General features: G+C 28.3%; 3 protein-coding genes across 4 annotated transcripts; 1 reads left to right on the top strand and 2 right to left on the bottom strand.

The window, feature by feature from the left end:
- Window positions 1-4,216: 4,216 nt before the first annotated feature.
- On the top strand, window positions 4,217-10,785 carry LOC112756177 (uncharacterized). The gene is made up of 12 exons (XM_025804643.3): window positions 4,217-4,973; window positions 6,168-6,304; window positions 7,239-7,737; window positions 7,824-7,911; window positions 8,208-8,270; window positions 8,343-8,506; window positions 8,784-8,859; window positions 8,953-9,012; window positions 9,115-9,240; window positions 9,927-10,151; window positions 10,238-10,338; window positions 10,430-10,785. Exons 1-12 carry the CDS (start codon window positions 4,561-4,563, stop codon window positions 10,575-10,577), a joined length of 2,100 nt encoding a protein of 699 aa, XP_025660428.1. The 5' UTR covers window positions 4,217-4,560; the 3' UTR covers window positions 10,578-10,785.
- A 598-nt stretch (window positions 10,786-11,383) lies between these two features.
- LOC112756176 (uncharacterized) lies at window positions 11,384-13,089 on the bottom strand. The gene is made up of 2 exons (XM_025804642.2): window positions 12,472-13,089; window positions 11,384-12,031 (listed from the first exon to the last, which is right to left on the bottom strand). Exons 1-2 carry the CDS (start codon window positions 12,944-12,946, stop codon window positions 11,532-11,534), a joined length of 975 nt encoding a protein of 324 aa, XP_025660427.1. The 5' UTR covers window positions 12,947-13,089; the 3' UTR covers window positions 11,384-11,531.
- A 7,006-nt stretch (window positions 13,090-20,095) lies between these two features.
- Window positions 20,096-24,195, bottom strand: LOC112756175 (uncharacterized). Of its 2 annotated transcripts, none has more exons than XM_025804641.3 (11): window positions 23,845-24,195; window positions 23,358-23,482; window positions 23,136-23,252; window positions 22,676-22,919; window positions 22,170-22,318; window positions 21,714-22,060; window positions 21,502-21,601; window positions 21,333-21,392; window positions 20,950-21,033; window positions 20,742-20,858; window positions 20,096-20,518 (listed from the first exon to the last, which is right to left on the bottom strand). In XM_025804641.3, the coding sequence occupies exons 2-11, from the start codon at window positions 23,442-23,444 to the stop codon at window positions 20,219-20,221; spliced, it is 1,605 nt and encodes a 534-aa protein (XP_025660426.1). In that variant the 5' UTR covers window positions 23,445-23,482; window positions 23,845-24,195; the 3' UTR covers window positions 20,096-20,218. The 2 variants fall into 2 exon arrangements, with proteins under 2 accessions (XP_025660426.1, XP_025660425.1); XM_025804640.3 differs by having other exon boundaries at window positions 23,358-23,462; window positions 23,845-24,170.
- Window positions 24,196-26,968: the final 2,773 nt, after the last annotated feature.

The raw sequence follows: 26,968 nt of genomic DNA, 5'->3' as shown, positions 1-26,968 counted from the left end.
AAAATTTACCTTTAAATTTTAGAGGCACTTTTTTGTCGCATATAGAATTTACTTTTAATATTTAGAAATAACCTCTAAAATTTAACTTCCAACTTAATTTAATTTTTTAATTTTCAATTGACCTAAATTATATCTTAAAATTTTAAGATGTGGCTCAAGTTAGTTTCTCCATCCATTTCTATCATTGGAATAATGACGTGACACACAATTAAACAATATTATTTTATTATTTATACCTAATTGACATTATTTTACACTTTTACTCATCTTTCTTCTTCTTTTTTCTCCTTCTCAATGTCTAGATCTCCTACCACCCATTATCACCGTCTCAATCCCGTCACCACCACAACCCTCCTCTTCCTCAACTTCTCCTCACTTCACCGTATTGTTTAAATTTAGCTTTAATAATTAACTCTGTTTTACCGTTATTATATTTGAGTGAATGTATATATCAAAATCATTTTTTCCATCCAAAATTTACATAACCAAATAAGTTATGGCATTAGAATTTAGAAACATAGACAAATAAATAAATAAATAACAACTAAATCCCGTCAAAGAATCTTCGTGTTTAATGTATAACTTTTTTTCACCATAATAATCACAAATCCACCTTCATACATTATTACCCAAATCTTTGGAGAAATGGAAAAATGAAAATGAAAGATTAAAGAATTTTTTTTAATCTTAATCAAAATGATACTCTAAATAAATATCATAAAAAGAAGGGAAAGAAGAGGAGAAACGATGTCATTAGTTTAGGTGTAAATAGTAAAATGACGTTGTTTAATTGTGTCACTTCATCTTTTTTAGTGACTAAATACCAACTTGAGTCACATCTTAAAATTTTAGAGAACACTTTGGATCAATTAAAAATTGGAAGACTAAATTAAGTTGGAGTCAAATTTCAGAAGTCTTTTTGAGTATTAACTCTTAAAATCTCAATATATAATCTTTAAAGTTTCAATTGCCTATATTTAGTCCCTAAACTTTGTGAATGTGATCATGTTAGTCCATTTTCAATGCACACGCTGACATGGGCAGTTTGATGTCATGTTGGACTTTGTAAAACGATGTCGTTTTTGTTTTGACACGAAAATAGCCCAAAAATTTCAAGTGGTATTTATTGAAACTTTTTCTCTTCAAGCAAGTGATTCGGAATAGTTTTTTGACTATTTCAGCGCCAAAATTAAAATGACATCGTTTTACAAGTTTCAGCATTATATTTGATTATCCATGTTAGCACTTTATTAATGTTTTTTTTACTGTAAATTATTTCAAAAACTAATGTAAATAATATTTGTAAATTTGACAACTAAAGAAAAACAATTAAAATTTTAAAAATAAATTAAAATTTACATACAAGTTGAGAGATTAAATTGAATATTTTTAAACATTATTTCATTAGATAAATTAATTTTTTTCTATCAAATTTTGGTAAATAAATTAGATAAAATAGTCCTTATCATTTGATATAGACATAATAGTACTTAATAAATTTTTAAAAAATTATATACAACAAAAAAATTAATTATTATATATTTATATATAAAGATATGTATTGTATAATTTATTTTTAATACGTATTTTATATATTAACATATATTCTATACGAATAATTAATTTTTAATATATATATAGTATTATTATTTTTAAAATTCTCAAATTAATCCTTTTATACAGAAAAACAATAATCTAATATAAAAACTGATTTAAAAAAATATAATAAGATATTCATTTCAGAAATGAGAATGAAAATAAAAAAGGAAATTGAGAAAGAAATAAAGAAGGAAAGCAAAGAAGTTTAAGCAAGCTTCCATGTCTAAAGCCCAGTGAGGAGCTGCTGCGCTTAAGTAAGAGTATGTTGTGGAGTAGTGATGTTTTTACTTTGAAAATTCTTTGAATTTCTTTGAATTTTCTTGTGCCACGTGCAACCACCACCGCCAAAGCATTTTGTTGCTGGGAGCTTGGCTGAAGTGATGATGAACAGGTGAGAGCTGCCAAACTTGACTCACCCAATTGATTCACCCAAACTATATTTGAATTAGGATTTTGTTGTTTTAAGAGTTGTTATAAGTAAGTATTAATGTTGTAAGTGTGAGGAGTATTTAAATTAATCTCATATTAAAAAAAATAAAAAGAATGAAAAATTTATAAAACGAGAAATTTATTAATTTATTATTTTAAAATTTTAAGTTGAATGTAATATTTTTTTTATTTTATATTCTCTCATTTAATTCTACTCTAAATATTTTTACTAAACTATCTCTGCTAATTCTCCATAATCTTTACTAATCTCCTCGTCGTCTTCTTTTAGTTTTATAAAAAAATTCCAACACATCTCTTCTATCGTTATTATCCGTCTCTATTTTTATTATAGAAATAAAATTCAACGTAATATACTAATATTATGAATTCCCGGATTATATTAATCATACATGTGTGGATTTCATCAAACAATTAAAGTTTAAAACCTCATAGACCTTAGCCTTTTTTTTTTTTTGGCATTATGATCGTCATGATTGTTGTGATTGTTTTACTGTTGGTCCTGGCCATGACATTGACATAAATAATACAAATTAAACTCAAAAGTTATAATAGTCTATAGTTATCTCTAATTAAAAAATTTGGATATGATAGTAAAATAAGTATTATACTTTAACGTGATGATTTTTGGCGTTTTTTAAAATTATGAAAGTACATAAATTAAACCTACTAATTTGTGTTGAAAAAATTTTAAAAATTTAGAGTACACAAATCAGATCTAACAAATCAGTGGGTCCGAATATAAAAATCAAACGGTCTGATTTGTACTCCATACATTAAATTATTCCACATTTTAAAATATCACAGTAAATCATAATTTAAAAAAATATCATTATTAATCAAATATTAAAAATAAAAAAATGTTATTTCTCACCGTTCACATAAACTACTCTTCTATTGTTCACAATCCTCTCAATCTTGTACACTTAAATTTGTTAACAATGGTCATTTTTTCTCTATTTTAGGGTTTGTCATTTGTCAACATTGACTCTATCTCTATCTAAGTTTTTGTGATTTAGGTGTTTATATTGTTCTTTACAATTTAATTAGTTTGCATCACTTGTCATCTCTTTTTTCTTCCCAACCAATAAGTAAGCCTCCCCAATTTCTAATCTTGGCCAAGTTAATTAATGCTAAAGTAGAAATTTTAATTTTTAAGTACTTAAAAGGGAGAATGGTGTAATATTTTTTATGTAATTTATATGATAGCAGCTATATCTGGGTTTTAAACTTAGTAAAAAGAGTCTTATATAGAAAGGTGTATATACAAGGACTTCAACAATAAATTCAATAAATTTAAAAGATAATTAGAATAGAGTTCCCAATTCATATGCTTAATAATAAAGGAAAGAATTTAACGAATTGTTAAAAAATTTGGATATGACAGTAGAATGAGTGTTATACTTTAACGTGGTGTTTTTTAGTATTTTTTAAAATTATGGGAGTATATAAATTGAATCTATCGATGTGTGTTAAAAAATTTTAAAGATTTGGAATACACAAATCGGACCTACCAATTTGTGTTAAAAAATTAAAAAAAATTGAAGGACACAAATTGGACTCAAAATTTTTTAATTTTTTCAACACAAATCGGTGGGTCCGAGTATAGAAATCGGATGGTCCGATTTGTGTACTTAAAAATCGGACGGTCCGATTTTTATACTTCTTTAAAATCGGACGGTTTAATTTGTACTCCATACATTAAATCATCCAATATTTTAGAAAAATACTACTAGATTACAATTTAAAAGAATACTATTGTTAATCTAATATTAAAAATAAAAAAATGAAAAAAGAACAAATTTTATAATTAAAAAAATCTGAATTCTTTTGATTTATGAAGATGAACAAAATTTATTCAAAATAAAAATTTTTGAGTTTGATCTGGATCGCGAATCATAAATGAATTAATCTTGTAGTAATAATTTTGATATTGCTAAGGAAACAAGAAAAATAATAATCTAAAATTATTTTATTGAATTTAATATCTTTAATTATATATATATATATATAATTTTTATAATTATATATTTATTATATCTAAATTATAAACTTTTACATCTAAGAATATTATTTGATTATTTGCGTGATAACTAACAAATGTAAAATAAGGTAAGCAGAATAAAAATAAATTTGATGTAAAATTAATAAAAACTAAATATCATAAACTAAAAATATATTTTATAATTAAAAAAATCAGACGTGAGAGATATTATGAAAAAAAAAAAATAGAAAAGAAACATTGACTTGAAAAAATATTAAACATAAATCATTGACATATGAGGATAGTATAGGTGGAAAAGGACAAGGAAAAGTTACAAGTTGCCAGGAAAATGCTAATGGTCCTAAAATAATAATAAAAAAAATGAATTAACATAAGATGTTTCCCATGTGAGTGTTTAATTTCCACGCCTTAGTCTCTTATCTTTATTGCCACATAAAACCGCCACTAAAAAAAATAAAAGACTTTGATCGAGTAATGTTCATGTTCTGATCTTCCGCTACTCTCATCAAATGCCTCCAATAATTTCACGCAAACCATCATCACCACCATCATGTGTTGTGCATGATCATCATGATGAAAAAACCATGAAGAAACAAAGCAACTACCAGAGATCAAAAACATGTAACAGTATCAACACCAACGTTCTTGATGAGGTTCAGCATGTTACAAGGCAGAGGAAGTTGGTTAGGCACCTTAAGGACAAAGAAGTCTTTGATTTGTTGCATTTGCACTCCACTATCAATTGTTCTTGTTCTTCTTCCTGCTCGCGAGGCCGTAGTTCTAGCATCGGCTGCGGACACTGGTCTATTTCTGCTAAGCCGCAGCCGTTGCCACTTCCCGAGTCAACGGGCCTCGGATTAGGCCATGTCCACCTGCTTGGATCTCCTTCCACAGAACAGCCTAGTTTTGCTTTGACTTTGAGGTAATATGCTTAATTTTATTATTATTCATTTTTTTTCCTTTTAAAATCAAGGACATTGAAGTTAGGAACTATTTGTTAAAGAAGAATGAAAGTTTAATATATGACCTTGTTGGTGTTTAAATTAGAAATACAAAAGACTTTAATTAAGTAATTAATGATGACAAGTTTTGCTATATTTTTATTGAAATTTTGTTGTGTATTTTTAGAATTTAGTTAAAGAAGGTTCTAAAGACATTAGTTAAGGGCAAGAAAATGAGAAAAAAATTTCTCTTTTATATATATTTAATATATATAAAATTTAAAGTTTTACATTTTTAAGCATAATTTTTTTTAGTATACCTTTGCAATACTTCTTTTTATATTTAATTTTGCAAATGAATGGCACATATCAGCTCAAATTATTAATAAATTATGCAATATAAAAATATTAACTTATTTAGCACCAAAAAGTTTTGGTTGACCAATTCTCTTGGGATTATTGAAACACATGAGGAATGGCATTTATTGGAATTTCAGTTGAAGAATTGGCAGTATCTGCAAGGAAAAAAAATTGAAAAATTAAGTGCTACTAATATTAATTAAGAATTTTAGCTATGTGATGTGTTTGCTGATTTTTTTTTCTCACATTTACCAGAAATGTAACTAAAAGTTTATAGCTATGGTTCTACCCAAAAAAATTATAGCTATTTACACCAGAAAGATAGTTAACTGTCCAAAATAATGGGTAAAACGTTCATCTGTCCAGGTAGTTTTACATAGGAGTATTATCTTTTGCATAATAATTAGTAGGGTCAACGCTAAATATTTTACTAATCTAATAATAATCTGCTATTACACGATAATGTATATTAGGAAATGATACTTTAATAATAATGTAATAAGATTTAATCCTTGTACAGCTATCACATATTGGTCCGAGATTATACATTAGATAATACAGCAACATCAGTGATCCTTTTAAGTAGGAATGAAGGATGGTGGATAATATTTTAATTGATGTTTTAATATAAAAGGTTCAAACAGATACTTCAGAAAAAGGTAAATGTAATTAATTAGTGGGGAAATTTTTCTGAGGCTGTGGTGTGAGGTGCCTTTTATTATTATTTTTTTCTTCTTTTCTTAATTATTTTATTTTTTATTTTTCGAAGAAATTTGATCAAGGAAATTTTTTGCCCTTTACCATAAAATTATCAGGAAAACAGTGAATCATGGTGCATTGACATGTACAAAACCTTCAAGCAATTTGGATAGACCCTCTCAAGACCTTACAACTATAGCAAAAGCAAAAAATAATCTGAGAGTGCACATTCCAGCTAAAACTTTCTTGGCAGGTTAATTTCTTATCCATTCTCTGCTTTTTTGTGCCTCTTGAATCAAATATTGGTGACTCCATTTAGTCTCATATTGATTAGTTAATTATGGTGTATAAGTTGAAGGGATTCATCCTCTTTTAATTAAATGTTAATGGTTTGATCTTCTTTTTGGAAGTTGTATTTCTATTTTTGTTTCTACTAACAATTTAGTCACAAGATAGAAATATTTTGTCTACTAATGTGTCTATTTTCTCAAACCATGTTTGATATTTGAGACAGAATAAAAATACAGACAAAATATCTTTATTTTGAAATTTAGAATTTAGAATTTAGAAACAAAAATATAGAATTAATATTCAATTTGGTCTCTGAACTTGTACGTCATATTTAATTTAGTTCCTTGAATTTCAATTATCTCTATTTAATCTCAGAACTTTACAAACCTGATTCATATTAGTCTTTGGAACAACTTTCGACACACAAATAATAAAGGAGTGTGGACATAAATGCTATCTTAAACCGTGTAAAATGACATCGTTTTGGTTTTGGTGCTCAAATAGCTGAAAAATGACGTCGTGTCACTTGTTTTGAGAGGAAAAATTTTAATAAACACTACTTACGATGTTTTTTTTTTATATTTGAGTGCCAAAATAAAAATGACAGAAGAGAGTCCAACTTGACATCTGACTATCCACGTTAGCATTTTATTAATGTCTATAGTCAAAACTTATTCTAAGGACTAACATAAATCACGTTTACAAAATTTAGAAACTAAATAGAGGCAACTAAAATTTTAGAGGCTAAATTTAGGCTTGTGTGCAAGTTTAGGGACCAAATTGAATATTATCTCCAGAAATATAACTGCAACTATTCCGTCTTATCTGATATAATTTTAGGTTTCTGTCCACGCGAGCTTTTTAGAGACTCTCCTTAACGATTGATGTTAATGCAGGGAATAGTTCATGCAAAATTCCCCCATCATTGTGTCATTATGATGAAAATGATGATGATGATTGTGTGAGTATTTCTGGTTTGAGCATGCATGTTGCTGCCAAGAGTGCCCCATCAAGTGTCTTCTCTAGTCCAGTCACTAGTCCACATGGATCAAACAACAACCCACAACATTTCTTTGATCATCATCACACCATCAATAATATCCTTCAACAACTCAATGACAATGATTTCAATTTGTATCATCATCATCACCACCACCTACCACAAGCTAATACTAACAAAAATAATGTTCATATTTGCCCTGCTAGCTTAAGTACTGCTTATCATTCTAATCCCAAAAATAACCATGTTGATGCACATCCCTTGCCACTTCCTCCTAGAGTTTCATCATCAATGATACTACATCAACCATCACCTTCTTCAATGAAAGGCCAATGGCAGAAAGGGAAACTAATCGGTCGCGGCACCTTTGGAAGTGTTTATCATGCAACCAACCTGTATGCAGTTCTCTGCTCATTCTTCATCTTCATACAATCCATTTATATGCTTGATTTTATAGCTATTCATGTGTATGATTTTATAGAGAAACTGGAGCTTCTTGTGCAATGAAGCAAGTGGATATAATTCCTGATGATCCTACATCTGCTGAGTGCATAAAGCAACTAGAGCAGGTAAATTACATTAACCTCTCTACACACTACTGTTTAATTTATAAATTATATAGAATAATTTTCTTGAAATTTAAGTTATATGACACTCGCTATCCTTGTTTAATCTATAAATTGTGTGACCTGTAAAGCTGTCAGTGCATCAAAATTAAACTCGTGCAGTTATACTTAAAAATATATCAGATAATCAACTCCACATTACAGGAGATATGAACTATGGCATAAATGTTCATAAAAGCAGCTTCAAATAGTGTAGTTAATTTTTTGACATGTTTTGGCTTATTCCATCTTTGTCTCAGGAAATCAAAATCCTTCATCAACTACACCACCCCAATATAGTGCAGTATTATGGAAGTGAAATAGTGAGTGACTTCATTAAATTTTTCTTTCATATTTTGTGAGTTTCAATTAGATTTGACATTTGTTTTCATCAGGTTGGTGATCATTTGTACATATATATGGAGTATGTTCATCCAGGATCAGTTAATAAATTTATTAGGGAGCATTGTGGAGCTATGACAGAATCTGTAGTTCGAAATTTCACAAGACACATTCTCTCTGGATTGGCCTACTTACACAGCACCAAGACTATTCACAGGTCATAACATTCTTTGTTCAAAACAATTTTTTTTTGTGTTGTGTTGAATGAAAACAATGTGATGTGTTTAATGAGTAAAATGTCAATTTGGTTTTCAAGGAATTTTACATATAGTAAAAGACAAATTTGTTGTTTAAAAATTTTGATAGATTATTTTGATGTAATTGACAAGTGATTCACAAGCTGAATCTTCCTACAAAGTAAAATTGATTTTATTCTTTTATTTGTTATTTTTTATAATAAAGTCTAAATTGGAATTTGTTGACTTGTTCTTTAGGGATATCAAAGGTGCAAACTTGCTTGTTAATGAATCTGGCATTGTCAAGCTTGCAGATTTTGGGATGGCCAAAATTGTGAGTTTCTTTTGTAACTTCTTTTTTGATTTTTAGTTGTGATTGTGGTGGTCATGATATCTGAAGAACAATAATATAATGTGCTATTTGCAGCTCTCAGGGAATTCATATGAACTTTCTTTGAAGGGAAGTCCTTATTGGATGGCTCCTGAGGTATTTAATTCATTACTCTTATCATCATCAACTATATAATTATAGTGATTTAGATTAATAATGGTTACAATAATTACATACCCCCTTTTGAATTAATTGAAGGTGATGAAAGCTGCCATTAAGAATGAATCAAATCCTGATGTTGCCATGGGTATTGATATATGGAGCTTAGGCTGCACCATCATTGAAATGTTGTCAGGAAAGCCTCCTTGGAGTGACCTTGAAGGGGTAACCAAACTACCTTACTATATATAACGCGATGATTATTTACGTGAAAATGATAATTGAAAATTGTGACTAAGTTACTTAACATAAACATGTGTGCACGTATTAACTATCAGATACATTTTTATAAGATAAAGTATTATTTTGATCCTTAACGTTTGAGTTGAATCCTAATTTGCTCCCTAACGTTTCAAACATCCTATTTCAATCCTAAAAATTTTCAAACATCCTATTTCAAATTCATAAAAAGCTTTAAGTGAGTTCAATATTGTCCCACCATTGAATTTGACACAAACAATTTGCATATTGAAGAGCCAATAGCATTCGACTTCGGTATGTAAGTGATTGTTAGGATTTGGTGTTTTGTACAAGAAGAAAATTGATGAGAAAAAAATGTTATAAGAAGGTTTTGGTTATGTTTTTTTAACACATGAAAAAAGATGTAACTTAACTAGTAATGTTATTAACGTCCAGATCACTTAGTCCGTCCACTATTAGTCTCAAATGTAATGATAGGACCACATTGAACCTGTTTAAAACTTTTTGATATAAAATAGAACGTTTGAAACATTATGGATCAAATTAGGATTTAGCCCAAATGTTAAAACCAAAATAGTATTTTATCCTATTTTCATATCAGTAGTCATCTAATAACATATAGTTTTTGGATTTTTGTATTTGATGATTAGCCATCAGCAATGTTCAAGGTACTACAGAGCACACCACCAATACCAGAGAGTTTATCATCAGTGGGAAAGGATTTCCTGCAGCAATGTTTCAGAAGGGACCCTGCTGATAGACCTTCTGCATCAATGCTTCTTAACCATCCCTTTCTCCACAACTTTCATGATCAAGATAATCCTCTAATTCATCCTCATTTAAATTTGTGTCACAAAGGAGACCAAGGACAAGGAGTAAGTGCTAATCACACTTCAATTCATCATCATTCATAATTTATTACATTTTCAATGGACTAACAAGTATATTCAATTATTTGTAGGATAATTCATCTAGTCCCAAAGATAATACCAAAAATAGACATGATATATTGCCAACCTCCATGAGCACAAAGATTTTCAACAAAACTCAGAAATTAATGGGGTTTTTTTCTTTATTTGCTATAATTTAATCTATGTTTACAAATTACAATCCTAGCAAATCCAATTCTAATGTTGTCTTTGCTTTATGATAGTGCTGAGGAATCTAAACACATTATTATAGCTTCCCATCACAATCTTCAATCTTCAGTTAAAGCTGGCACCTTCAATTACTCGTCTCTTGCAAAGTCCAGCAACCTATCATCCCTGCCTCACTCAAATTTGAAGCATGTCATGAGCTAATAAGAATTAAATCAATTTTGTTTGAACTAAATTGGAGCAAGGATTATTCATTATTCATAAGCTGCTAATTTTAGGATAACATTTGACTTGTATTCACTACTTACTAATGATACTATATATTGTGTACATAACAAGGCTCTTGTTTTATCGAGAAATTCATGTGTAAATATAATTAAATGTATATTATTTTAGCTGAACCATTATTTAATTTCCCTGTTTCTATTATGTCATGATTGTATATCTTAGTTCATTGCACACCAAATTTTATGGAACAGAGTAGAGCTATAGCTATGATCTAATTTTCATTAATAGTAGTATTATTAGTAATACTATACAACTAGTTAGGGTTGTCAAACGGACCAACTTGTTCCATTTAGGCTCGCTCCATCGGACTAGCACGTTTTATTCATCGGCTATAAATTTTTAGTTCGAATTGTTTATAGTTAATCTAATAAGTTAAACCGGCTGATCTATTTACTTATTTATTTTATTTTTTGGTAGAAAATATCATTTTTAGGTAAAAAATTCTAAACATGTATATTATTTAGTTGATGGGTTAGGTTTTTGAGTTTTAACAAAAAAAATTAATTAAAAAAAATGCAAATAAAAAATAAATAAACCATCCGTTTACCGCGAGTTGCCCGTTTAATCCTCTATCTTTTTTTCGGATTAGTTAAGCTTAGCATGCTTAACTCGAAATTTAAACGAGCTTAATTTCAGAGACAAAATCCGTCCTTTAAACAAATAAATGAGCTAATCTGATAGATTTAACCTATTTTGACGACGTTACCATTAGTCAACTACTATTTAATAAAAAAATGAACAATTATTATAATAATTTAAATTTTCCATCTAATACAAAGTTATTGTACAAACTTACGCAAAAGCATACAACTATTTTACAAAGAAAGAACAAGATGAATTCTTTAGGAGTAACTTTTTTGGTAAATTATTTTAGAGTCCAAACCCAGCTAATCTTCCAAGAATGCCATGCTTATATGGCAAGTAAGTCTTCTTCTTCATATCCTCAGATTCAGCTCTCTTCATTGCATAGTGCAACTCATGTGGTGACACGTGTCCCTTCTTTCTAGAAGAAGAATCTATGGATCTAAAGCTTGATGTTTTGTTAATACTCTTGTTGTAGAGAATGTTCTTGAATTGATCCTTGGTTGAAGCTCTTCCTTCAGAGGCACTTCGGAACAACAATAAGTCTTTTATGCTCCATCTTTTTGATGATGAACCACCTTTGTTGTTGTTATTGGAGGATGATGATGATGATGATGCTAAGATTGATGAGGATTCTAGTTTGTTGGTCAAAGGTGGTTGTTGTTGTTGTTCTTGAAATGGTGTTCTATATGGTGAGTGTGATCTTGTGATCCTTCTACCTGAGTTTGATGAAGACAATGTTGATGATGATGCTGGTGTTCTGTCTCTTCCTCTTCTATGTTGAGTTTCTGAACAAGTGGAAAACTAATTAGATTCAATAACAACAATAATATAGGTCTCAATACATGTTTTATTGAAATTGGGTGGATTTAATTCAATTTCAAAAACTAATAACTAATTAGAAATACATAATAATCTCTTAAAACCAAGAGTTCTTCACAAAGTCAAAGGCTAATTACAAAGGTGAAAACTCACATACAGTTGTCTTTATATAAAGTTGATATTTAAGAACCGTTAGATGATTTGATAAGTTTGACTAAATTACTATCTAACAGTTCTTAACTATCAACTTCACATAAAGATAACTGCATGTGAGTCTTCAATAGATTTTCATTTTCTTGCTTCATTTATAATTTAAAAGCATTAATGATTAGTAATTACTTTCCTAGAATAATTTTTTTAAAAGGAAACTTTTTTTTTCAAAAATATAATCTATTAATTAACATACCTTGATGAGACTCATTAGCCTCCTTTTTTTTTGAAAAAGCTTTGAATAATATGTTCCTTTCTTTTTCTTCTTCTTCTTTTTTATGAGTTTTTATGAACAATTCATTGCCCTTAGGCTCCAAAAGCTTGATCTTGCCGCCATCAAAAAGTTCCTCGGCCGAACGAGAAGGTTTCTCCGATTCGCGACTCACAAAGAATGCAAAACCTTCGTCGTCATCTTCGCCATCGCCATCATCATCTTCATTATTAGTAGTAATACCTTGTTGAAAATGCATTGCTGAAGAGGAAGAGGAAGAGAAGTATTCATGAAAATCAGCATATAACTCAGAAACCCTAGATGGACTTGTTGGTGCACTCAAGTAGTATTCTCCAAAACGTTTTGGTGAAGAAGGTGCACTCAAATATGGTGAACTCATTGTCCCACTCATGAATTCAAAATTATCCATACTTGAAGAATTTTGCACCATCACTTCCATGTCTTTTTTTTCTTTTGCCTTGGATATGCTTTATGCCTAAATTAGGTTTAGGTCATGGTTGTATATATTATATATATATAGTTATATAAACACATGTGGAGGGAAGGTGGGAGGAAATAGCTATTCTTGTTTCTCAATTGTGTACTAATCAATGATTATGATTTATTGTATTAAAATATTTTATTAATGATTATGTGGCCTCAATACATGGATATTCAATCAATGATATGATATAAAATAAAATAAAATAAAATACTATTTATCACCACATGTTCTCCTCATATAAGAAATATCTATTAAGTTTATTTGGACATCAATTAATTTTTTTGGTTTTCTTATTGTGGATATTTTGTTTGTGCTTCCAAATTAATTATTAAAAGAGTTGAGACATCAATTTAATTCTAATTTGAGTTAATATCCAAATTTCTTTTAATTTTTTTGATTAACTAAAAATAAAAATTATCTTTCAAGAACTAAATTAACATTACTATTTTTTTTTATTTTTGTTATGACCTATTTGAGATTTTAGTCTAGATACTTATTTCACATGTGTTATAATTAGTTCTGTGGGCTAATTCTATTTTTCAAATTATATTTTCCTTATTATTCTCAAGTATAGCATATAATAACTAAGTACAAGTTGGAAGAATAAGATGGGAAATGGATTGATGAAGTAGATTATTTATTTATTTATTTTGTTGACCAAAATTATTGGCATAGATAATATAATTATTAACTCGTTGTGGGATAGTTACGAGAAGCCGCCTTCTATTACCATTGCATTGGATTTCATTTATGATTTTATGTCAAAGTCATAATATGTTAGCCTGTGTTTAGGTGTGAATAGAAATCAATCAAACAATAATCTTCTTATAAGAAAAGTAAAACTATCAACAATACAACTTGCTAGCTTGTTGCCCCACAAGGGTGATTATTAAAATTAAATACATGTTTGGAAATAATACATAACTTGTATACAATAAACTTATCTACTTAGCACATATATTAGGGCCGGGCTAAAATATTATATATTATTGAAAGGGATATATAATATATTTAAGTGCACGCTTCAAAAGATAAATTAAATCAACTTAAATCAACTAATTTATTTGTATATGACAAATATGTATATTTCAAACATAATATATAAGTACACATACGTATACATGTAGATATGTGTAGCAAATAAGTCATTATCCACTTGCTACACAAGGCAAATCTGGGTGTTATATATTAATTAGATTACCTTTAACTTGGTCAATTTCAAGCTGCCATTATATAATATGCTATCATATGTATACGTATAATCTAGAAGAACCATGCCAAGTCAACATAAATTTTAGTAACCAAGCCATAGAAATAAATCCAATACTATTCGAATTTGTGGATATCTATTTCATTCTTATTTATTCGAAGTGAATTTTTAATAAAAAAATTTTAAATATATAATATATATAAAATAATTATTAAATTAATTAATTATATTATATTATATTTAAATTTTTATTTTAATTTATATTATGTATGTGATGATAATTATATAAATTTTAATCTCCACAAAATGTGTTATGGCAGTTTGATCAAATGACACAGTTAGATATTCTGTAATTTAATAATAAAATTTTTTTTAAACCGATATTATTTCAAAAAAATTTGCGACAATTTTTTACCTTTCACTATTTGCAACTATTTTTATATACGTTATGCTAATTTCTGAGATTTATATTTGAAATTGTGGGTTTTAAACTCCTGTGAATTACATATCCTAAAATCAATTATTTTAACTATAGCCTCGTTGGAATACTTATCCTTTAATTTAATTAATTAGTAATTTAGTTAGTTATCTCCATATTTATGTATTTACATAATATACACCGTTTGTGCCTTGTAAAACCCACTAAAGATCAAAAGCAAAATACACATAATTGCCCCACAAAAAGAAAAATAATCCATCTAAGTCTCTCTAATTAAAAAAATGATCTATCCGTATCTCTTTACATTATATATATATATATATATATATATATATATATATATATATATATATATATATATATATATATATATATATATATATATTGTGATGGAAAAAATTTAACTAGTTATACAATAATGCCGTCTTTTGTTTTAGGGTATTTGGATGATGAGGCTATACATCTTGGAACTCCTATATATATATATATATTATTTGTCTGGTAGAGATGGCAATGAGACAAATAGAAACAGGTATTTAATGTGCACATAAATTATTCTTCCTTAAAATGTAAAATAATAAAAAGATAAGAAAATATTTGGAACATTTCTGTAAAACTAAACATTTATGTCTTTTATTTGTGATAACAAAGAGTAACGAGGATTTAGGGTTTTATGATTCTTAAACATATTTTAGATATATTTTAAAAACGTATAATTTTTTTTTAGAATATAGTATTACTCAATTTAACAGGATAAAAATTATTTTATTATGAATTTAAACTCTATTTAAATAATATTTATCTTTAGTCAATTGATTGTTATATATATAGTTATATACATACTATCGAATTTAAATTTTTAATATTTAATTAAATAGACGAGTAAACTAATAAATCAATCAACCCAATTTGATGTCATGACTCATCGTCTCTTTAAAATATGACATTGAATATATATTAATTAAGAAAAGGTTTTATATGGAAGTTACGTTATCGTTGTATTGATTTGTCTATATGCTATAATTATTCATTTTAAAATTATTCTTAAAGAACTCAAAGAAACATGTTAATGTCTCATTAGACTTGTTCCCCATGGGCTTCTAGAATTACTTAACGCCGTACTTAGCTTGTGCAAGGTAAACACTATAAATTTGGATCGAAAAGAAAAGAAAAAAACAAAGAAAAATAATACAAAATTATAACTACACCATACATGAAGAATGGAAAAGAGTATACCTAGTGAGATAATTAAAGAAGGGGTAAGTATGGTTTTGGTCCTAAAAGTTTAACGACAAAATCGAAACCGTTCCTCATCTAATTTTCGATTTAGAATCGTTCTTAACGTTTTTTTCGTATTAAAATAGTTTTTTTATTTAAATTTTTAATTTAATTCCTAAACTATCCCTGCTTTAAAATTAGATGAGGAATGATTTCGATTTTCAGCCTCAACGTTAGGGACTAAAATAATACTTATCCCTTTTTTTAAAGTAATGGTAGTTTAGGAATTAAATAAAAAGGACGATTTTAATACGAAAAAAAACGTTAAAGACGATTCTAAATCGAAAATTAGATGAGGAACGATTTTAATTCTGGCATTAAACTTTTGGGACCAAAACCATATTTACTCCATTAAAGAACAAACAAGAAATTATATGTGACACTATAGAACATGGAAAAAAAAAACCCTATAACTTTAACTTGCAATATAAAATTCTAAAGACAATGAGGTACTTCATACCAAACACTAAAATCCAACATGATAATAGTAAAAAAGTATTACAACTACTATTCCACTAGTGACTTTGGAATTCTTCATGTCAAAGCAAAGTGAAATCTCATTTGGAGTATTCACACACCAAACACATTTTCTCTTATGTGAATATATAAATGTTGTCGTGTTCTGTTTTGAGTTCTAACAAGTAACAAAAAACCTAGAAGGTTGTTCTTCTTTGAATTATCAAGTGTACTTTATTTGATGTAATTAAAAATATTTATTATTTTTCGAATTATGTTTTGTTTATTTATTGGTTAGTGAGATTTCAAATTATTTTGTTTATTTAGGGTGAAAGTTGGCCAGGCTATCTAAGAGGATGTCACTGTTTCAGTGTTTTGGTTTGTTTTTTAAATAGATTAGATTTGAATTTTTCTTTTAATGAATACTAACTAAATAGATCAGATCATATATTAAAAAAATTAATGAAGTTCGTTGGACCACTTGTTTAATATAATGTTGTAAAGGTGTAAGAATAAGATACGGAAAAATATAGAATACCAATATATTATCTGTTAATTTTTTTGGTGTCTAAACAAGGAAAGAAATATTATCTGTTAATTTATTGTCAATTATAATTAATTATTATATTTTAAACACATCTATAAAAAGACACATCCAGAAAATATATTTATAAAGATATTTCTATTAAATACAAACATAAAAAAAAATATTTTTATTAGATACATTCACAAAGACACTTCTATTAAACACCGTTATAAATAAGAGTTAGCAGATGTTGGCAGAAATGTTGTTGGTAACGTAGCGAAATTGAGAAGATAATATATGTTTAACTGTTTTTTTTTTTTTTGTATTTATTTAAAATTTAATCTCGGTGATTATAACAAATAATAATTCTGGACTTGGATCATGTATTTTTTTTGGGACATTAGACTTGGATCATATGTTTTTTTTATCATTGTCATATATTTAATAACATGAAATAAGTTTGCCAATAACAAAATTCGTCTAGGCCCAGTCCAATTACACTAATCGAAGCTTAAAAAAAAACCGACGGGTATACCAATGCTAAATTGCTAATAGACAATAGCCTAAAATATTATTTTCTTAATTTTTAACATAAGACGAAGTTTAGATTCCCAAACCTACAAATGCAAATTATTCTCCAAAGGTAACGGAAAGTATGATTGACAAGTGCATCTACAATACATCACTTTGAAAGCGAGAAATTAAAAGAAAAACGTAACAAACAATAGTAAATCTAAAGACATGTGATGATTTGGAAAAAAAAAATTAAATATTATAGCAATCACCAAAAATTAAAGACGTGATGAATAATGAGCACATTGAAAGTTGTAGGAATTTTTTTTTCTCATGATATTTTCAATAGGTCAAAAATTAATTCGTTGCGGATCAAAATTTTATTTAAGAGTTTGTTACTAACCAATGATTACTGCGTGGGATTCGAATCCTAAATACTTACTTAAACGAACTAGTGAACTAACTATTAGACCAATCCAACTTGATTAAAGTTGTAGGAACTAAGAACTAGAGGTTGAACTATCCACATCTATGTTAAGCATATTGACCTACAAAATCCGAGTGATGAATAAAAGTTTTGATCATTATAGTATTTGTTTTCTAGTCAGTTGGCACACAACAACATATGGAGAAAGATGAAATAATTCAGCTTAGCTTTTTTCCCCGCAATGTTTAGGGAAAGAAATAATTGAAGTTGTTTGAAGTACGTAGCGGTTGGTCCACATAATTAGAAAAAGATACCACAAGTCTTATTTTATTAGGTTGGTCGATTTCGGTTACATATATCAAACAATATTATTGTATTCTGTTATGTAACATGTATGTAATAGGTTTATTTATGTTTAGATATCTCTTAATTCGTAATATAATATTTTCCACAATTTTTACTTGTATGTAAGGCTAGAAGTGAGCCGAGTTGAGTCGAGTTAGACTAAGCTCAAGTTCGACTCACGAAAATTGAGTTTGGCTCACGGCTCGATTCATTAACAATCGAGCCTATTTCTTAAGTTCAAGTTCGGCTCATCGAAAGCTCACGAACTGATTTAAGCTCACGAGCTGGCTCAAATAAGAGAAACACAAATACATAATTTATAATTCTATATCTATAAATTATAACTTATATATTTTAAAAAATATTTGAAAAGATCAATTTTATATATTGTTTATCTATCAATAAATTATAAGTTTTTTATTTGTGTCCTATACTAAAATTATATGTAAAAAATAAATATAAATTTTAAATAATTAAGATTATATATATATATATATATATATATATATATATATATATATATAATCGAGTCAGTTCACGAGCTAATGAGCTGAGCTTATCTAAGCTCAAGCTCGACTTATTTAATTTATGAGCTCAATTCAAGGCTTAAACTTGGCTCACAGCTCACGAGTTTAGCTTATCGAGCTATTATCGAGTCGAGTTCGAGCTGATTCATGAGCTGACTTAACTCACTTCCAGCCCTACTTGTATGTTAGAGTTCACGTTTCCTATACTAAATTTAAACTTTATATATTCCGTCTTAACGTAATTTATGTGTAAATTATTTACTTTTGAAATTAGTCTCTATAAATCTGACTTCTTAGTCAAATATTCATTGCATTCTTCCATAAGAATGATGTCCTCGACAAAAAATGTACATTATATGAGGTTTTGATATGCTTAGCAAACACTTCCAAAACTAATATGAAAATATACAGACATAAACAGTTAAACACTATTCTTATTTTTGTGTGAGTGACATTGGCTTCCCTTTAAATGTATTATTATCTAAACTTTCACAATGTTAGATGTTAGTGTATATTTTTAGAAACAAAAGAAAAATTGGGTTGATATCTCCCACACATTAGGAGTGTGTGACATGGTCTTTTATGATCTGATTGAGTGAGCAGTTACAGTCTTACAGATGTCCTAAAAAGAACATGATAAAGGGTGGCAAGTGGTGACCAATCAAGAGGGAAGGTGAAATGCATATTTATGGAGCTGCAATTAGAGCACTTTATTGTGTCCAGTTCATTCATAAGAGAGAGGAGACAAAATGTGGACCAAAAATGGATGTGGCAAATTACTAGAGAATTTTGTTATCAATCTTACTTTGGATGTTGGACCACCCATGCATGTCCATCAACATTGGTAAATTCTTTCTATAATCTTCAGTACATGTGAATAGAGCATTGCTTCCACTGATTCACATGGAAGCAGGTTTCATTTAATATGCAACCAATTCACTATTATAAACCTTCATCCTATAGGTTTTTCTGAAGTTATATGGCACTGCTTAAACCATGATTTTTCTTTTTAAATTTTTAAATTTTGGTTAGGTTGTCTCTGTGTGACTGTGATCTCAAGATCATAAGTTTAAGTTGTGAAATTAGTTACTGATATAATTATCAGGTTAGATTTCCTACATTACATACTTTGGATGCGATTCTTCTTCGAACCTTGCGTTAACGCAGAATAAATCAAGTAAACTTTTTCTAAAGAAATTAGTGTCTTGATCGGAATTCAGAATAGTTTATGACATTTTATATTACTATTTTATGGTATTGATGTGCAAACTCTCCCTGTTTCTCTCTAATTCCTCTATCTTTCTATAATTATCTAATTTTCACACTTCTTTATTCCTATTCTGTTACATAATCATCAAAAATCCATAATAAATGTATCCAGAATGAGAAGAAAAACATTATTCATCATTCTTTTATTTGTGTGATATACAGCTTGCATTGTATAAAAAATTGAATGGCAGACATCAATAATAAGAAAACAATATACAGAGAAATATGTAAAGAAAACTATGTGCATAGCAAGTATCTAAAACTGAACTCGTATGGCATAATTTGTACAAATTGAGAGAGAGGTTCAGTTTTTCTTTCCTCAAGTAATTTGATTGCTTCTTTCCCCAATTCACTTGGTAATTGGAGACATATCCAATCCAATAATGATTCCAAGTCCTTTGCAAAATCAAGTAAATACCAATCAAGCAACTTTGGGATAGCAAATTTGGTTGTTGAGATTCCAAAAGTTGCTTGCAAATACTCTCTTTTAGCCACTTCTAGCTGGTTCTCAACTTGGGATGCTGTGTAAACTCTCACCTGCATTTCGCATGGTAAATAATAAAGCGACCGGTAGAATTGAGTCGGCCTAACTCATCCCTAAAAGAGACTCTAACAGCCAGTGTGATTGTTTTCACCCCTTTTCATCTTATTTAAGGATGTATATACAAAAGATGCAAATCATGAATGGAACATTGCCTTAGCTATGAAGTTATAGAAAATCAAGAAAATACTTTGTAAAATAAACCAGTCATCTACTTACAGCAGGAGAGGACAAGGTACCACAAGAGAGAGCAAATGTCACCAAGGGTTCTGACAATTCCAGTCCAAACATGCTTCTTGCTGTCATTTCGTGATTTTTCGCTCCCTTTGAGAACGTCTGATTCGGAATTTAGCAGCAAGATAATGGTTAACTCTCTATTCTCATCTATAGAAAATCTAGTAAACTGTTAAGTGAACAAAGGACTTACAAATTTCCAATGGTAAGGAAGTCTTAAAATGAAATGCTCTATGGTTGTTGGATTCAGCATGTGCCCACCAACATTGATTGTTGCCTGTGTAACAAGAAAAACCTGGTAAAATCTTGAGCAAAACATGTTTTGTGCTTGTTTCAAACTTCTGTTTAAAGTGGTTTTACAACTAAAATCTTTTGTATGAAAAGAAAAAAAAGCTGAAAACTGATTGACCTAAGAAGCTACAATTTTCGGCTTTTACAAAGGCTAAGAACATGATTGTTTTAAATATTCTGATTATTTTCGAGAAAATAAGAAGAAACAAACACACTCTCAATCCAACAAACAAAATACATTGCCATTCTAACCATAGGAAACAAAATTCTCTTAGTAGTCCATACCTTCTGCATCAATGTAACAACCGCTTCTGGACTCTCTGGTGTGCCACCCTCTATGAATGCCTGAAGAATTAGATAAGCTTAAGGATAATACTAAATAATATTAATATGTCTTAGTATATAACAATACTATATGTAAATATGTCATGATGAACATAATTGACACACATACATTCATCATACAGGAGTTATAAATGTTGATCCAGAATGCAAGCTTCTCTTGATGGTTAAGTTTCTCTAAGTTGACAGAGGCAAGTTTCCTAAATAAAAGTCTGCAAAAATTTCCAAGAAATAAGAATACTTTAGCTTCGAATCAACACAAATAACAACTAGTTTGTGTCATCTAAGTGTAAACTATATCTAGTTTGAATAGACATTACATACTTCAATCTATGTTGTAAAAACAAAGTGTTTGCTGTTCGATTTGGATTGAAAGATTTCGCATCAACTGCACATAACTGCTTGTATGGACCGATATCATGCTGTCCAAATTCCAAACAGACACCATATGGATCCCAAACTTCAGTCCCTTCGATACAGTTTTGGCGCGTTAGTGTGTTACCTACAGAGCATGGATTCTTCACAGCACTCATTCTCAAGAGAATGCTTGATAAACACTTCAGAATATTCTCAGAGATTATATTTGGGCTATCAGATTCTGGTAGTGGCCTTTTGTGTTGACTAGGATTTCTTAGTTCTGCAATTTGTTGGTCATTTACCCTTGTTTCTTGCTGCACAATTAAGAAAATTCACATTCATTGTCCTCAAAAAAATATCCAGTTTTTCACCTATTATCCCTAAGATTCAAACAACTGAGAATTATTTATGAACATCACATACCTGCCTTCTTGGAGTATCCAAACTTTTTTGTAGTGATTTATTGTCAATGGAAAGTTTCTTGATTGGAGTTTTATTTGTTTGGTTTGAAGATTGCTTCCTACTCTTGGAAGAATTGGTACATGACTGATTCTCTTTTCCTTTTCTATCCTCTATCATATGCCAAAGCCAACACAACATTCGCAAGCAAATAAGGGACTAAACTCTTTTTCAGTACGAAGTGAGATTCAACAAATGTGTTCACAAATCTAAGCAAATTAGCTTGATTCTTCCTTTGTAGAATTGATTCTGTTAACTGATTTTGAAGTAAAGTGATTTGGATAAAAAAAGTAAAAAAGCTTTCACTTCTACCGGCCCCAGAATCAATTCTGGAAGCTATAAATGATTTTGGAAGTGAACAACCAAAGATCATTTTAAAAAACTGAAAACTCAAAATTCCAGCCTCTGGAATTGATTCTAACCCAGTTCAATGTGTTTCCAAAGTCCAAACGTAATGGTAAGTTGTTCACCTGGAACAGTTGCAGATGTTGCTGGATTACCAGATTTCTGTGAAAAATGCTTCAATGTATCCAATTTTGGAGTATCCATTGTTGGATTTGGATTGTTTGAATGAGCTGAATGCTCCATTTTCCTCTTAGAAGAAGACATGTAAACAGCTTCTTGGTACAAGTCTTGCCTGAAATGCACAACCTGCTTTTCAAGGCTAACAATCTCCTCTTCCAAAACTGCTACTTCCGCGAGAAGCGCCAGTATCTAAATTTTTTTTTTTTTCAAGATTTCAAAATCAAGATTAGTCCAATCCAGTATGCTCCAACACCATTGGTTTTGACACCCCCCCAAAACAACATTCAAAAATCACATTTTTGTCCCCCTTAATCTATTCCTCATTGAGGACTTCTGTCAAATAGTTATGCTGCATTTTCAGTAAAAGCAATAAAAAGGGATTGAGAAGTTGAGATTTATACTAACATATGGAGGGAGATAAGGAGGAAGCCTAGGCAATGCTCCCAAAGGTCTATTAAAAGCTCTTTCCAATGCCCTATGAATGTTCTCTTCATTCCTTAGCTTCTTCTTCAAACTATCTACCTGTAAAAGAAAATAAAAAATCACTACTAAGTAGTTTTGTCGGTTACATGAATCCAACGATGCCACAGTGTCCGAAACAAAGTAAGCAAAGAATGGAACATTTACATCTTGTTGCAATGCTAGTTTTCTTTCTCTGCTTATGGATTTTCTTCCACCTTTTGTTGTTGCTGCATTTCTCAAATTTCCCTGCATCCCCACCTCCCTTTTTCTCTGTTTTTTTCATTCAAATCCTATAAAAGAGGTTAGAATCAAAATCAATCCACCAATCCCAAAATTAAATTGAAAAAAAAAAGATTTTTTTTTCTTTCTTGGCAGTGTGTAGTGTCATTGAATTGTGATGAAAGCTGTAAACTTTATTAGTTCTGTTTTCTCAATCATAACATATGACACATGAATTGTACTATGTCCTGATAATAAGTTCTGACTTTTTAGCAAATTTAATTATTATTATTATTATTATTATTATTATTATTATTATTATTATTATTATTATTATTCCTTTTTTGAAACCAATACTTTAATAAACACAATTGTCAACTCTCATGGACATGATTGCATAGCAACTAAGAGAAAATTCAATGAAAGAACAAACCTTTTCCAATGATCCTCCAGGTGAAGAATGAAACTTGACAAGAATTGCAGCATTATATATCATCTGAAGAAGGTTTCATTCATCACTTGAATACACAATATTCAATATTATTAAGAAGTACATAGCAGCAGCAGTAGTAACTTGAAGAAACTTCAAGAAGTATTGAACTTCATGAACTAACCAACTACCAGGAAAAAAAAGAGAGAGAAGATTTTGTGTGTGTATATATGTTGAAGTTGATCCAATTTGGATGAAAAGAATTATATTAATAAAGAAAGAAATAGTAAGTGTTGCTGGGGTTGGAGAAGATGAAGAGTTAAAGACATGGATTGAAGGATACTCTCTCCAATCACATAATAAAGCCTTACAAGGAGTCATGTTAAGTGGTTAATAGTTAAAAATAGTTTTTTTAACCAACATGTTGCTAGTAGTTTTAAAAATTGTTTACCTTTGAATTTTTTTATAAAAATATATAAAATAATGACTTATTTTTTTTATAAAACAGTGTAAATTAATTTTATCTTCAAATCATGTTGATTAACTATATTTATTGTGTATAAATAAATTTTGATTGGTCGAGTAATTAGTTTATTTGTCTTTGTAAACAAATTTTGAAATTTAAATTCTATTTTAGATAATCAATTTGGGTTGGTCAAGTAGTTAACTTTCTTGTATGTTTAAAAAAGTGTTGAGTTTAAATCTTACTTTGTGCATACAGTAATTCATTGGCTAGCAGCAGACTCTTAAATAAAACTCAAATTCATAACGAATTAATTCTTAACCTGTCGAATTAGAGAATACTGTGGACAACAAAAAAAAATCTACTTTATAAATATATAGCAATTTATTATCAGAAAAACTCTTAAATAAATTAGTCATTAACTTAGTAAATTGAAAATTGAAAAAATAAAATAAAAAGCTATTTATTATGACTTCTCATTTTTGTGAATTTTGCTTGGCTGCTAATTTATAGAAATCAGTAATATTAGGAAAAAAATAACTCAAATATTCTACATTTATCTTATTTACTATTTATTTATTGCATGATATGTTAAATAAAATAAAAAATAGTAAATTTTGGTAATTTTTGCTTTAAAAAAATTGTTTTCCGGGATTTTTTTTATAGAAATTACGTCCTAAAATAATGATTAATCAATGATATGAAATATTCTTATTATAGGGTTAGAATTAAATCTTTAATATTTAGTTTAATATAAATAAAAATCCAGTTTAATCTAAATATTAATGATTTTTAATATCTAAAAAATAAATAATAATATTTAAATTTTTTTGAAAAGATATTATTATTAATATTTTTTAATTAAATAAAATTTTTTAAATCTTATAAAGTGAATTTTTTTTCTTTTTGTGAACATCTTTCTTGATTCATTTGATATTAATTCTCTTTGTTTTAACTACTATAATTAAGATATCTTTTGCAGCTATGAATATTAGAAGAATAACTAGTCATAAAAAATATTAAAAGAATAACTCAGAAATAAAATGAAAGATGAATTTCTTACTAATTATCTTTTAATTATATTAAAAAAATTACTAAAAAATTTGACACAGATTGATGAATTTTATGATACGAAGAATCGACCACTTCGTTAGTAAAAAATACATATATATTTTTTAATATTATATATATTATTGGTCCATAATAATATTTTTGATAATATTTTACTTAGACAATGTTCGATCCTCATGCATGTCAATATATAATATTTTTGAATACCACTACAAATCAATTTTTAATAATTTTTTAATAGTCTTTAACAAATTTAAATTATCAAATTACTCTTTTATATCGAAGGATTGATATGATTTAAAAAAAGTTTGAAGACTACTTTTATATTTTTAGTAAAATCCGATGAATAATTAATTGATCTAATAAAATATAAGTTTGAGAGATTGATTTGATAATTAAGATTTGATAAAATTTAAAATGTCTGATTAAAAAAAAATCTTAGAAATTGATTAAATATATTATTATTATTTAATTATTACTCGTTTAGTGTCCCCCCATCGAAGACCACATGACATTGACTCCAAAATACTAGCCGACATTAATTATTAGACATATCTTTTCTTTATCTGTTAATTAAGAAGGGGTTTATTTATACTAATTAATGTGTTAGTCCAGCTAATCTTAGCAAGTCATCGCCGTCAAGCTCTTGAAAACTTGAAAGCACTCTTTTGCTAAGAGAAGGTATATATCATAATATATACGTTTTAATGTTAAGGCTTTATATATAAATATTCAGTTTAATTCTTAAAATTATATTCGAATCTTAATTTAATTTTTAAAATTTTAATTGTCTTAATTTAGTTTCTAAATTTTTCAAATTTTAATCACATTAATTTTGCGATAGTTTTTGTCATAGAGTCAATTGAAAAGTTTAAAAATTAAATTGAGGCAATTAAAACTTACATGACTAAATTAAAATTTGAGTATAATTTCAGGGACCAAAGACTTCAATAACTAATTTTAAATTACAGAATAAACTTGAATTAATATTTAATACATATAGTTAATTTATGCTTATTAATTTTTTTGATAAATTACCTAAAATCTCTTAAAGTTAAACAATATACTAAATTATATTCATTCTCTATTTGACTATTTGTGAAAGCATATAATGTTCTTTAAAATTTGTGACTTTGATGTTATTGTATTTTATGGATGTGACGCTGGAATTTTTCATAAACATCAAGGTATTTAGCTTATTCCGAATTGTTTGTTTATTTTAAATTTGTGTCTTCTTTATAGAAAGTCAACATTAATTATCATTGCCTTAATCAACCATTTTTACTTAAAAAACAAATACAAAGTACTCTGTTCATTAAAGACCTATAAAACACAATAGTGGAAACAATGGGATGATAAATTGGCAAAATTATTGCTCAATATTTTTCTATTCTAATCTATTTATCACCAATTGAACCAACCAATTTTAACTAGACATTAAAATAAAGTTGAATTATTGGAACAAACTCTTGCTACACTGTACTAATTATAGTAAATCACATGGCTGAAAAGAAGAAAAATATAGAAGCTAGAATCATTCTAAAAATATTGAGGGCATAAATTAAATAGGTGGTACCAACTATAAATATACTA

This window comes from Arachis hypogaea, chromosome 6, assembly GCF_003086295.3.
Source record: "Arachis hypogaea cultivar Tifrunner chromosome 6, arahy.Tifrunner.gnm2.J5K5, whole genome shotgun sequence".
Lineage (NCBI taxonomy): Eukaryota > Viridiplantae > Streptophyta > Magnoliopsida > Fabales > Fabaceae > Arachis > Arachis hypogaea.
This window is presented reverse-complemented; position numbering and strand designations above follow the sequence as displayed.